General features: G+C 53.4%; 3 protein-coding genes across 3 annotated transcripts; 2 read left to right on the plus strand and 1 right to left on the minus strand.

Moving 5' to 3' along the window:
* Nucleotides 1-19: 19 nt before the first annotated feature.
* Nucleotides 20-2812, minus strand: CIDEB (cell death inducing DFFA like effector b). Its single transcript, XM_036245541.1, has 5 exons — nucleotides 2772-2812; nucleotides 2310-2454; nucleotides 730-879; nucleotides 314-504; nucleotides 20-152 (listed from the first exon to the last, which is right to left on the minus strand). Exons 1-5 carry the CDS (start codon nucleotides 2810-2812, stop codon nucleotides 20-22), a joined length of 660 nt encoding a protein of 219 aa, XP_036101434.1.
* Nucleotides 2813-5590: 2778 nt separating this feature from the next.
* Nucleotides 5591-7028, plus strand: LTB4R2 (leukotriene B4 receptor 2). Its single transcript, XM_036240447.1, has 2 exons — nucleotides 5591-5607; nucleotides 5927-7028. Exon 2 carries the CDS (start codon nucleotides 5947-5949, stop codon nucleotides 7021-7023), a length of 1077 nt encoding a protein of 358 aa, XP_036096340.1. The 5' UTR covers nucleotides 5591-5607; nucleotides 5927-5946; the 3' UTR covers nucleotides 7024-7028.
* A 2599-nt stretch (nucleotides 7029-9627) lies between these two features.
* On the plus strand, nucleotides 9628-11752 carry LTB4R (leukotriene B4 receptor). The gene is made up of 2 exons (XM_036276057.1): nucleotides 9628-9896; nucleotides 10512-11752. Exon 2 carries the CDS (start codon nucleotides 10521-10523, stop codon nucleotides 11556-11558), a length of 1038 nt encoding a protein of 345 aa, XP_036131950.1. The 5' UTR covers nucleotides 9628-9896; nucleotides 10512-10520; the 3' UTR covers nucleotides 11559-11752.
* Nucleotides 11753-12784: the final 1032 nt, after the last annotated feature.

Raw genomic sequence — 12784 nt, forward strand, 5'->3', positions numbered from 1 at the left:
AGAAGCTCCGAGCCCCTCCTCAGTAGCGATGAAGGTGACCCTGCTGCTGCCACTTCCCAGCCCCTTCCACTACATGGCGAAGGGTAGAAGAAATGCTTAGCAACATGTGGCCCAGGCCTTGCAGCAGTGTGGAGGTCCATCGGAGGAGCTCCCTGAAGGGCAGAGACAAGAGGCAGTCAGATGGGCAGGAGGAAGCCACAGAGCTGGGGGCTGGGGACTCTCCACAAGGAAGAGCTAATGGGTTAGGTGAGTGCAGAGGAATTATGGGACTGCAACTGTAGGAATGGGGAAGTAAAACATGATGGTCTCTGACCTGAGTACTTTCTTTGGGCCGAGTCCTTGAATGTCACAACTCATGGAGTAGAGCCCATAGAATGTGGCTTTGATGTTCAGGCTCCCAAACACATCTCGAGGGTTTTGCTTGTACACGTCAAAGGTGATGCGGGCGATGTCCTTACTGTGCTTGGGCTTCTCCCGGCCCAGGCTATATGACAGCACCCCATTCTGTAGGACACACCCATGAATGAAGTGGACCCTCAATGACATCCACCATTAATCCCCATCAGCAGTGGGACAGACCCACCCTGGACTATTAGTCCACTGTAAGATCTCCTTGAAAACTTACCTCTTTCATCACCTCTGCCCCCGAGACGAGGGTTAGTCAAAAGAAGAGGGTTGGGAGAGATATAAAGGACTGGTGGCCTATAGTAGCCCCGGTACAGGCCTCACCCTACTGGGACTCCAGCTCTGCCCAGACTCCAGCACCATCAAGCATGTATCATCCTCCAGCAGCTGGAAGAAATCTTCGCTCTCCACAGCAGTCCCATCCTCCTCTAGCACCAGGGTTAGCAGTCCACTCAGCAGCAGGGTCTCCAGTGCCTGCCCAGTGGTAAGCAGGAGGGAAATGGCAGAGCTTGCCTTGTGCTCCTTCCCTCTCCAGCTGCCCAGCATCCATTGGTTGGCCCAAAACACTGGTTGATATCCCAATTCGGCTTCCTGGTGCTTTGCATGCCTTCAAATGGCTCCAGCTCTCAGAGTTCTTCCACTGGGGGACCCTCACTGGGAGCTGACCTTTTATTCTATTTGCTCCTGCTTCACCCCTCCCATGTCGTTATCTCTTGGGCTTCCCTTCAAGCCACCCCTGGTTTGGAATTGAAAAGCTAGCTAGTTTCTCCTGAAGTCCATCCTTTGGGAGTGGGCATAGGCTAGGGGTATAAGACACGATGGGCCTGACATGATGGAATCTGATCTTCAATGTCCCACCTCACTCTCCCCCACTCACAGAGTTGTCCAGAACTGTTTTCAGTTATAATGGCAACCTTTTTGAGTCTTTACTAGTGCCAGATATCTATGTAGCACTTTACATACATTATCCTCTTTTACTTTCAATAACCCAAGGAGGTGTATCATTATTCCCTTTTTTATACATGACTTCTCTCCAACCAGAGGGTAAATAGCTTAAATCATCTTACTTAGGGAAACAGCAGAAATCAAATTTGTACTATTTGCCAAGCACACCCAAGGACAGACAAAGTTAAGAGAATAAATCTCATTTTGGTACATCAGCATAAAGCTGATGAATATTCTATTTCGATCCTCCCCTAAGGCCTCCCCTAAATGCCCAGCCTTTAAAACCCTTCCAAACCAAGATCTCACCCAGTGCCAGCTCTCCCTCCCAGGAGCAGGCCCACGCCTCCCCCCCTCCCCTTCTTTGCCCGCAGGCACAAATGTCCCAGACTCTAAGGGGTCCCACTAGGCTTGCAATCAGGGCAGCAATGGGCAGTGGCAGTTCATCCAAGGCAAACCTGAACCTGTCCCCAAGGCTCCCTTTTTTCTGACTCCTTAGTGAGCCTAAGCAGATCAGCCTAGGCTCATTTCCCCAGCCCTTGTTTCACATCCCTAGTTTTAATACATGTCCTCTAAAATAAAATTTAAAAAAGAAAAAGAAATTGACATTTTGATAGGTTAAATAATTTCCTACGGTTTGACACTAGGAAGTGGCAGAATCAGGATTTGAACTCGATTTGTCACACAAATCGCCATTCCCTGCTGACTTCTAAATGCTATCCCCTCCAACCCTCTCTATCTACTCCTTCCCTTATCCCCAAAGAAAAGCCCACTCCTTGGGTGGAAAAATAAACCCACCCAAATGCAGTAGGGATTATTGGGCTCACCCCCCTACATTAAGTCCTCAGAGGGAGGGGCAGCTGCATAACCTCAGCCCTTTCTGCTGGTCATTCCAAGTTCTCACTCTTCTTGAGCCCCTTGGCTGCCTCTGGGATAGGAATCCAGGGACATAGCTCACTCACCTTGTCTAGCAGTTCCTGGCGGGTGGCAGCCGTCAGACCTTTCCGAGTCGTCCGTTTGTGATCACAGACACGGAAAGGTCGCTGGGGTGGTGGAGCTGAAGTCCAGACCCTACGGCCAAACTCAGAGCTCAAATTGGATACTGACCTGATAGTTGGGAAAATAAAGTCAGGAAGGAATGAGGTGGTTTTCTGAGTGTAATAGGGAAAATGGGGGTGGAGTGGCTGGAGAGTTAGGGAGGGAAGGATTTAGGTTTTTGCATTAGAGTAGCCTAGGGAGAGAGGGAGAGACTATGCAGTGAAGGTGGATGGTAGTGGTTCAGAAGCTGGACAAGTCCACTGTGGAAAGTGGGAGTGGGGAGGGGAAGGGGTACAGGTTCATGAGTTTCCTAGGGGCTGAAGGAAGTGTTGTTGCCCTGCCCCTATACCCAGAGATGGAGAGTGGAGAGAAAGATTAGTAATCACCTGAGCAGGCTGCCCGGTTTCAGGGCAGAGAGGTACTCCATGGTAGAGGGTAAGAGCAGGTGAGTTCTCCGCTGTGCTGGGCTGAAGTGATGTTTTCTGTTACGGAGCTGGGACCTCAGCCCCAGTGAGGTGTGGGATGAGTCAAGCCTGGACTCTGCCCTGCTGCCTGGCCTGTAAGAAGGGCAAAGTTCAAGTGGAGGGAGAAGAGGAGGGGCCTAGATGGGGTCCTGGAAGATGGATTAAGGCCCAGAGTTGCCAGGCAAAAGCCAAGGAAGCTTTGTGTGGGTGTGTCTCTGGTGGCAGCATGTGATGTGAGGGTAAATGGGAACTATGTAAGAGGATGGAATGTGATCTCTGGTGTTTTTCTTTGTATGGAGGGAATTTCTAGGTATAGAAGCTGCATTACGTGATTTGTACATGCTGCCACCTACTGAAAAATCCACAAACTGCTGCTTTAAGAAAAGGGAGGCCAGGCTGAGGATGGGATCATGGGCAGGGCTTGGAGAAATGGGAGGTGGGGTGGTGTGTCTGGGAGGGGTGTGAGAAGAGGATGGGTCCTGCTCCATTGGTCACCAGGATGCTGTGTGGGACTCTGGCCTTCCTGCTTTCCTGCTCTTTCCTTCGTGCTCTCGGGGAGCAGCTGGCTCAACATTTCTCTGGTTTAATTCTGCCTGCTTCAGCCACACTGAATTATTCACTTTCTCTCTCACTTTTCTCCTTTGGCCACTTAATGGGCATGAAGGAGATGTGAAAGGGGGCGGAGTGGTCCTTTAATAGCGTCAGGACTTTAGCTTTTGGTGCTCCGTGTTCCATCTCTGATTTCAGCTGTAATTGTGCTGGACAGCTGTATGGGAGCTCAGACTCTCACTGACAATGAACACCTCACAAGGGTGCAATTGTCTCTGCTTTCCTGCCTAGAAGTTTCATCTGAAGCTTTGGCAGTCCAATCTGCCCCCTGACAAGGGCAGGCTACAAGTCTGAACAGGAGCATCAGTGCCTCCTCCTTCTGGAAGGCATTCTGTGCACGTCTTAGACGTTCCTATGCCCACTGAAAGGGCTCAATAACACTTTTTTTTGTAAAGGGATGTCTTTTTTTTTTTTTTAATCCTCACCAAAGGACGCTTTTCCATTTTTTTGCTCAGATAGAGTGGGAGGGAGAGAGAGGCAGAGAGATAGAGAAACATTGACGTGAAAGAGACACAATGAATGGCTGCCACCTGCATGACCAACCAGGGCCGGAGACAAACTGCAACCGAGGTACGTGCTCTTAGTGGGAAGAACCCGGGTCTCTCTGGACCGCAGGCCGATGCTCTAACTGCTGAGCCAACCCGGCCAGGACAAGGGATGTCTTTTTTATATATAATTTTTTTTTCTTTATTGATTTTTAGAGAGAGAGAAACATTGATGAAAGAGAACATTGATTGGCTCCTCCTGCATGCCCCGCCCTGGGAATTGGGCCCACAACCTGGGCATGTGTCCCGACCAGGAATCAAATTGGTGACCTTTGTGCATGCATCGATACTCAACCACTGAACCACACCGGCCAGATCTCAATAACGCTCTTATTGGCTTTTCTCTCCCCTCTCTCCTCTCACTACTGCTTCCCAAGCTGATCTCCCAAATACAGGATTACCTGCACCCATGCCCTTAACTCAGACTCTGCTTTGGAGGGAACCCAAACAGAGACAACACTGGTGTCCTGGCTCCCAAGGAACCCCAAGTTCTGGCTGTTGACTGGCAGAAGCCTTTCCCCTTCCCTCAACTTAATCAATCTATCAGGTCCCCTCAAATTTCTTCATTTCCAAGGTTTGCTTGACTTCTCCACCCAGAGAAGGCTTCTTTTCAGCATATCTCTTCCACTGCACCCTTTCCTTTTTTCTCGTTGTGTATCCTGGTGCAGCCTAGTAATGTGGTCTCCTCATGAGTGTGTGCTATAACTCCTCAACCAGGTTATATGCCCTTCACACCTCCATGCATCGCCCCCATTCCTCACAGAACTTAGTACCATGCTTTACACTGAAAGCTGTCAGTAAGAGCCCTGAGGGTGGAGTGACTAGGCCAGGGCCCAAGGCAAGAGACCAGAGAGGTAAGTCGGAAGCTGAGGAGGCTTGTCCTGGCCGGTTTGGCTTAGCGGTTAAAGCATCAGGCTGTGGTCCAGAGAGACCAGGGTTCGGTTCCCGCTAAGGGCACGTACCTCAGTTGCAGTTTGTCCCGGGCCCTGGTTGGGTCGTGTAGGTGGCAGCCACTCGATGTGTCCCTTTCAGTTTGATGTTTCTCTCTCTCCCTCCCATTCTATCTGACCAAAATATGAAAAAATGTCCTCAAGTGAGGATTAGAAAAATAAAGAAAAAGGAGGCTCAGCAGGGTCAGGGGGCTGAAAACAGGCAAAGAAAGAGCAGCAGGGGAAGTGAGTAGTTTGGGTCACCTTCTCTGTTGAGTACAGACCAGGCAGGCCAGAAAGCATAGGGCTGCAGGGTTGGGAGGGTTGGGACCAGAGCTGGCGGAGGGACTAGAGCAGCAGCTGGACCCAGGGTCAGGATTCAGCGGTGTCTCTACTCACTCACCTACAGGACCAGGGAACCTTATCTGCATCCCTTCAGTTTACCCTGTTTCCTGAGAGGCAGGACCTCACACGCCTGTACTTGTCAGTGATGAGAAGGAGTAGGGTGAGGGAGGGGCCCCAGGAAAGGCCCCAACTTGTCCCTCCCCATTCTCGCCTCACCCTCTGTAAATCTGACAGCACAGGACAGGAGTAGGCATCTAGCTCATTGCTACTTTGCCGTTCAGCCTCCCCAGGCCCCTTGCAGGGGTGCCCACCCTGCTAGCTCCCAGCTGGGTAAGTAGATCTGCCCGAGTGCTTTTACTCGCCGCCACTCACGTTTTCGCGGAGGTATAAGGAACGAGGCTGGATAAAGAAGGGTAGAGGAGGTGACGGCCTGGGAGTCAGGACTGGGGAGGTCAGCTGACCGAGAGTAGGGGATTTGGGTTCCAAGAAGTAGTGTTGGAGTTGGGGCTGGGGTCCCGGAAGAAGCCAAGGCTCCCAGAGAGAAAAGAGGCAGGCTGCAGGGAAGAGAGGAGGCACAGTTCCTCTCACCTGGCATCAGGGAACGTGGCTTTTGCCCCACCCTCTGAATGCGCTCTGTGGCCATTTCCAGCCCCCTGTAGGTGCAGAAGGATGACAGACTGCTACCGTCCCCCAGGAAACGAGACACTGCTGAGCTCACCGGCCTCACGGGCCACAGGCGCAGCCTTCCTGCTGCTGGCGGCGCTGTTGGGGCTGCCGGGCAATGGTTTCGTAGTGTGGAGCTTGGCGGGCTGGCGGCCCGCGAGGGGGCGACCGCTGGTGGCCACTCTTGTGCTGCACCTGGCGCTGGCTGACGGCGCGGTGTTGCTGCTCACACCGCTCTTTGTGGCCTTCCTGGTGAGGCAGGCGTGGCCGCTGGGCCAGGTGGGCTGCAAGGCCGTGCACTACGTGTGCGCACTCAGCATGTACGCCAGCGTCTTGTTCACCAGCCTGCTCAGCCTGCAGCGCTGCCTCGCGGTCACCCGCCCTTTCCTGGCGCCCCGCCTGCGTAGCCCGGCCCTGGCCCGCGGCCTGCTGCTTGCCGTCTGGCTGACCGCTCTGTTGCTCGCCATCCCGGCCGCCGTCTACCGCCACCTCTGGGGGGGCAACCTGTGCCAGCTGTGCCACCCGTCTCGGGCCCACACCGCCGTCCACCTGAGCCTGGAGACCCTGACCGCTTTCGTGCTGCCCTTCGGGCTGGTGCTCGGCTGCTATAGCATAACGCTGGCGCGGCTGCGGGGCGCCCGCTGGGGCTCCCGGCGGCAAGGCACGCGGGTGGGCCGGCTGGTGAGCGCCATCGTGCTCGCCTTTGGCTTGTTCTGGGCCCCGTACCACGTGGTCAACGTTATGCAGGCCGTGGCTGCACTGGCTCCACCCGAAGGGGCCCTGGCGAAGCTGGGCGGCACGGGCCAGGCGGCTCGAGCTGGAACCACGGCTTTGGCCTTCTTCAGCTCCAGCATCAACCCAGTGCTCTACCTCTTCACCGCTGGGGATCTGCTGCCCCGCGCAGGTCCCCGCTTTCTCACGCGGCTCTTTGAGGGCTCCGGAGAAGCCCGAGGAGGCGGCCGCTCTAGGGAAGGGACCATGGAGCTCCGAGCTACCCCTCGTCTCAAAGTGGTGGGGCAGGGCCTGAGCAATGGAGACCCTGGGGGAGGGGCAGCAAAAGACAGTCAGGAATGGGACCCTTGACACCAAATCCTGCTCTTCCCTATCCCCTCCCATCACCTCTCAGAACTCAGAGAACCACTCCAGAGCGTTTCGGAATCCTCTGACCAGTTCGGTTCTGTCTGGGCAGAATTATTATACATCTGGGGCAGGCCCAGTTTCCTCCAAACAAAGGGATTGCCAGGGGTGATGGTTCATGTTAATGAACACTGTGCCCTTGCAGGTCGGCATGTGCCCATGTGCGAGAGCTGCTAACTTGTTGCCAATAGTTATTGTGAAAGACACTGTGCAGCCATTATGCCATGGTTAAGTGTGCTCTTCCTCTGGTGGTTCAGCATGCCTGAGTTGTACTGAAGCCACCTGGTTTCCTTGCTGCTTCAGGCCAAGGCTGAGCAGTGCCAGCCTTCAGTGGCATCTTGACCTGTCCTCCCCAGCTCAGGTGGCCGGGTTCCCTCAGGCCAACACAAACAACTCTGTAAGTAAAGGGAGAAAGAGGAAGGAAAAGTATGTGCTTAGATGTGGAATCCATTCTCTGGGATCTATAAGAGCCAAGTGGGGTGAGGGGGACTGGCCCTGGAAGGTGAAAGTCAATCTGTGGAGTTTGAAAGTTTTTCTGTCTGCCTTGTGGTTGGTGCAATGGGGGAGGGGCCCTGGGAGTCTGAGACTTCTCTTCTTTGAATCCAGTTCTTCCCCCTAAAGATCACCAGACTCAAAAGGAGCCCAGGGGCAGGCACTTGTTCACCCAGAGGACGTTTGGGGGTTGGAGATGAGGGAATATGAAGAACGGTGTGGATATTTCGAGGACAGGAAGAATTTTTCAGGGAGGTGCCACCTCTCCTTTCTCCCTTTTCTCTCTGCTAAGTCTTGACTCCTCCCCAGACTGCTAGCTGTTCCTTACCCGTCCTCCCCTGGAATTTCTTTACCTCCAGGCCTCAAAACTGTTCTGGATCCTGACACTTTTGAGTTTGGGGTGCAAGATGGGATTCTTTTTAGGGGACAGCCACGTGCACACACATGTGGTCACCAGGGTGACCAACTCAACCTGGGTTGCCCAAGACTTTCCCAGTTTTAACAGTGGAAGTCTTATCCCAGTCCTCTCAGTCCCTGGCAGCCCTAGATGGTTGTAAGTCCTGGTCAACTTGACCGTTACCTCTGATTCTGCTTTAAATAACTGTTCACATCACCCAGGCAGATGCCAAGAGATAGCAAAGGAAACCCAGTCCTCAGGGTCACAACAGGGCCACCAAAACTGGGGTTGAGGGTGGAGCTCTGGACTTGGGGGACAGGTATGCTCAGAATGTCTAGTCTGGAGTGGAGGAAGAAAGACCACACAGAGATGGATGTGGGGAACAGCTTGGGAGAGGAGTCAAAGACAGTCCTGTTTATGTCGGAAGGGGCCTCTGACTGACCCCAGGGCTCTGAGTCAGAAGCTTCTATCCTGAAACATCAACTGCAGAGGCTTCTTCCTGTCTTCATGCACTGGGGAAGAAGGTCCCTAACTTCCTCTGTTACATATTCCCCATCTCACACACCCTCTGTGGTCAGAAAGCCCTTCCTCAACCCTGCCTGCTTGCTGTGGTTTACCCCCATTTCTTTTCTTCATATCCTCTGCCTGATAGCTGTTAGGTGAAATCTGCCCTGGCTTTACTCAAAGCAGAGAAAGTGGGGGCACTGCAAAGGGTAAGGAACTTCCACGACCACTGTTACACTGCAAATTTCCTAAGAGTGACAGAGTTGGAAGGGAAGCAGGAAGGCTTATGGTCAGATTGAAGGAAGGACTTTTTAGTACTTTGTTTCTGCGAGAGAGTTCCAGAAGAAGAGGGAAGGAAAGAGTGACCTTTTTGGGAGGCTGTTTTCCTTTCTACAACCCTGGCTTCTCCTCTTGGCAGGGTAGGCATGAAGCATCATCACCCCTACTCTCTCATGCCTGTACCCTATGCTCAGCCTCTACTTTCTCTGTATGTCTAAGGTGGGACTGGACAGTTGGCCATGGGAAGGTAGGAAAAAAGCAGTGCTGACCTCCTTGCCCTCTGCCCAGATTTTAAGTCCAAACTCATGTGTCAGGGTAGCCACATGGGTAAGCAGAGGCAAATGGTTGGGGGAAGGAAAAGAAATAGGCAGCATCCTGTATTAACACTGACTTTGGACTTTGGCTTCTACAGAAGGGAAAATGGATTAACCTAGAATGGACAATCCTTTTAAGTGAGGGGAGGGATTGGGGTGCTGGAAGAGGGACTTCTGCCCCCAACTCCACTCACAAGCTTGAACCCAAGCCAAGGACAAGGTGCTGACCTCTATAAGTCATGATGTTACAACCCAAACCTGGAACCTAACCACAGCTCTAACCTACATTTCTTATTACTCTAAAAAAGTACTGTTCACACAAACTATAAATATACTCAATATTTTGCCTCTCAATCCAAGCCTATTTCCCCTCTCTGACTTGCCTCCCTCCTCCTCCTCCTCCTCCTCCTCCTCCTCCTCCTCCTCCATGACACAATTTATTACTCTATTCAATTATCCAGTCTAGACCTGCATACGAGGCCACACCCCAGCCTTCTCACTTCTGCATCCCTCTTTCCTATCTTACTTCCCTTTCTTGGGCTCTTCTCATCTGGCCCTGCCTCTGAGGGTCTTCCTTCTTGCTGGCTTCTTCTGGAACACAAAGACTATCCTTCCTCCTAGTGAAGGGAGGGGTAGGAGTTCAGCCCCACCCTTAGGAAGATGTGTCTTCCCCCTCCCCTGCACTGTGGTACTTCCTCTCTGGCTGACTTAGCTGACACCACCCAGACCTGGGGCCAGACATCTGGCACTGGGACAGATCTGGGGATAGACTCCACCACTCTGTCCTGATCCTGAGACTGGCACCAGCTTCCAACCAGTATCCAGCAAAACCTGTAAGTAAGGATCCTGGGAGTTGGGAAGGTGGTGGAGGGGCAGGGTGAAGCCATGAGAGAAGGTATAAAGGAATTTCCAAAGAGAACCTGACCAGTGGTAAAAGGACTTGGGAAGATTTGTTCTTTTCTCCTTTCTCTCCTTCCCACCCCCGTTATTCCTGGTGGACGCTGGGTAGCTCTGGGGAGAGTGGGTAGGAGATTGGAGGACATCAATGGGACTGAGGAGGCTAAGGACGTGGCAAGGGACAGAGGAGTTAGCCTTTTAAGGGGTGCAGCATTGGTAAGGAAACCCCCTAGTTTGACTCTGAGTTTGAGGATTTCCTAAGGGAAAGAGGCAGAAAGGGTCCAGAAATGTTACTGATGCTGTTGCTGCGTATTTTGCAATTGGGTGTTTGGGCAGGAAGGGGCCCTTTGGCTAAGTTAGGAAATTAGTCTTTCTACTCAGCCAGATCCCCTAAGACAGGTCAGTTGGCAGTGTTGAGGGCAGTATATTGCGAGGGTGCATCTGATGCTGCTGATTTGGAGAAAGACTAGACTACTCAGGCTAGGTGTGTCTAGGGTGTCAGGAAAACCTTGGACCTCTACCCTCATGCACATGTCCACCTCACCCTCCAGATCCTTGCAATGGCCACGAACTCTACTTCTCCTGCAGCACCCTCCTCACTGGGTGTCATGGCTATCACCCTACTATCAGTGGCTCTGGCTGTGGGGCTCCCGGGCAACAGTTTTGTGGTGTGGAGCATCCTTGTAAAGATGCGAACGCTCTCTGTCACTGCCCTGCTGGTGCTGAACTTGGCCCTGGCTGACTTGGCCGTGTTGCTCACTGCCCCCTTTTTCCTCCACTCCGTGGCCCGAGGCACCTGGGTTTTTGGAGTGACAGGCTGCCGCCTGTTCCACTATGTTTGCGGAGTCAGCATGTATGCCAGCGTCTTGCTTATCACCGCCATGAGTCTGGACCGCTCGCTGGCGGTGGCCCGCCCCTTTGTGTCCCAGAAACTGCGCACCAAGGCTGTTGCCTGGTGGCTGCTGGCAGGCATCTGGGTGGTGTCAGTCCTCCTGGCCACGCCCGTCATCGTATACCGCACCGTGGTACCGAAAAACAACGGGAGCCTGGTCTGCTTCCCCAAATACGGCAGCGCAAGAGAGACGGCCTTCCATCTGCTCTTCGAAGCGATCACCGGCTTCCTGCTGCCTTTCCTGGCGGTGGTGGCCAGCTACTCCGACATCGGGCGCAGGCTGCGGGCCCGGCGCTTCCGCCGCAGCCGCCGCACCGGCCGCCTGGTGGCGCTCATCATCCTGGCCTTCGCCGCCTTCTGGCTGCCCTACCACGTGGTGAACCTGGCCGAGGCCGGCCGCGCGCTGGCGGGCTGGGCCCCAGGGTCGGGGCCCTGGGGGCAGCGGCTGCACCTGGCCCGCCGAGTGCTCATCACGCTGGCCTTCCTGAGCAGCAGCGTGAACCCCGTGCTGTACGCGTGCGCCGGAGGCGGCCTGCTGCGCTTGGCCGGCGTGGGCTTCATCGCCAAGCTGTTGGAAGGCACCGGCTCCGAGGCGTCCAGCACCCGACGCGGCGGCACCCTGGGCCACACGGTGCGGGGCGCCCCCGCCCCTCCCGAGCCTGGCCCAGCCGAGAGCCTCACTGCCTCCGCCAACCCCCTGGAGTGAAGCGAACTGAACCAGGCCTGGGGAGGGATGGTGGTGGAAGGACACTTTTTTTTTCCTCCTGGCGGAAGGCCCCAGGCTGGCCTGACCCAATTCTGCACCTCGAGAAGGCGTGTGGGGGTGGAAAGGAAGAAGAGGGAAGGGAGGGGTAAGTAAGGGCAGAGTCAGAGCCTGGGCAGCTTTGCAATTAAAAATGAACTCTGAAATTGGGTTCGTCTTGTGTGTGGGCCGTGTTTTAATGGGGTACTGGGGTGCTCCTGGGTGCCTTTATAGGAGTCCGTCTCGATAGTTGAGAGGCATATCCTTTAGTTTCCCATGGTTTTTGATTTTGGAAGGGACACAAAGACAGACATAGAAATCACCCCCCCCCCCACACACACACACACCTCATTCTGAGACAGGTGGCCTGCAGATCATACTTAGAACAACGCAAGTTTGCAGAGTCCTGAAGGAGCTGACCGGGGAAGACAACTCATATGGGCTCATCACTCCAGACTCGGCTCAGCCCACTTTCTGAGAAAATTTAGCACTACTGTGGGTCCTCTACCCTGAAGCTAGTGATAGTTATCATTGTTAACGTGACTCCAACTTTTCTAGTAACCTACATCCTCTCAGTGGTAGATGTTCTAGGAGATTGGCCCATCTCCCAAGGAGGTCTCACTTGAACCACGTCAGCAGATCTTATCCCCTAGAATTCACATCAGCATTTCGTCAGCCCCTAAAACACACTCTGGCACAGGGTGGGGCTGACAGTACTGTGACTATGGTGGCCCTTAGGAAATGAAGAGTCCCCAAAGTACAAAGGATGAGTCATTCTTTCTAGGAACGACTGTTGTCTTAGAGCCTCTGTTCTAGTAACATTTTAGGAAGACGGTAGCTGCAGTAGTGTCCTTTTTGAATCTTTCCCATAAAAAATAAGAAAGAGCAACTAGGAGAAAAATAAAAAAATCCATGTGCAACATCAGCAACGAAGCTAGGGTGTCCCTCATGGACCCCAAAATATGAGAAGGTGGGAATGAACCATGGATGCTTCAAGACCCACATAATATCAGCAGAAGGATGCAGAAGAAAGCAGGGGGGCATCTGAGGGGCCTGATAATAGGAGAGCCCCATAACTGCTTTCAGATCCTCACTGGAAAGCATTGTGGGTCAATTTTAGAGCAGCAGCTGAAACGGGGAGGGACCTAATAGATTATTTCCAAGGCCTCTCAGCCATGCCACATAGTAAG

The sequence above is a fragment of the Molossus molossus genome, unplaced genomic scaffold (genome assembly GCF_014108415.1).
Source record: "Molossus molossus isolate mMolMol1 unplaced genomic scaffold, mMolMol1.p scaffold_m16_p_1, whole genome shotgun sequence".
Lineage (NCBI taxonomy): Eukaryota > Metazoa > Chordata > Mammalia > Chiroptera > Molossidae > Molossus > Molossus molossus.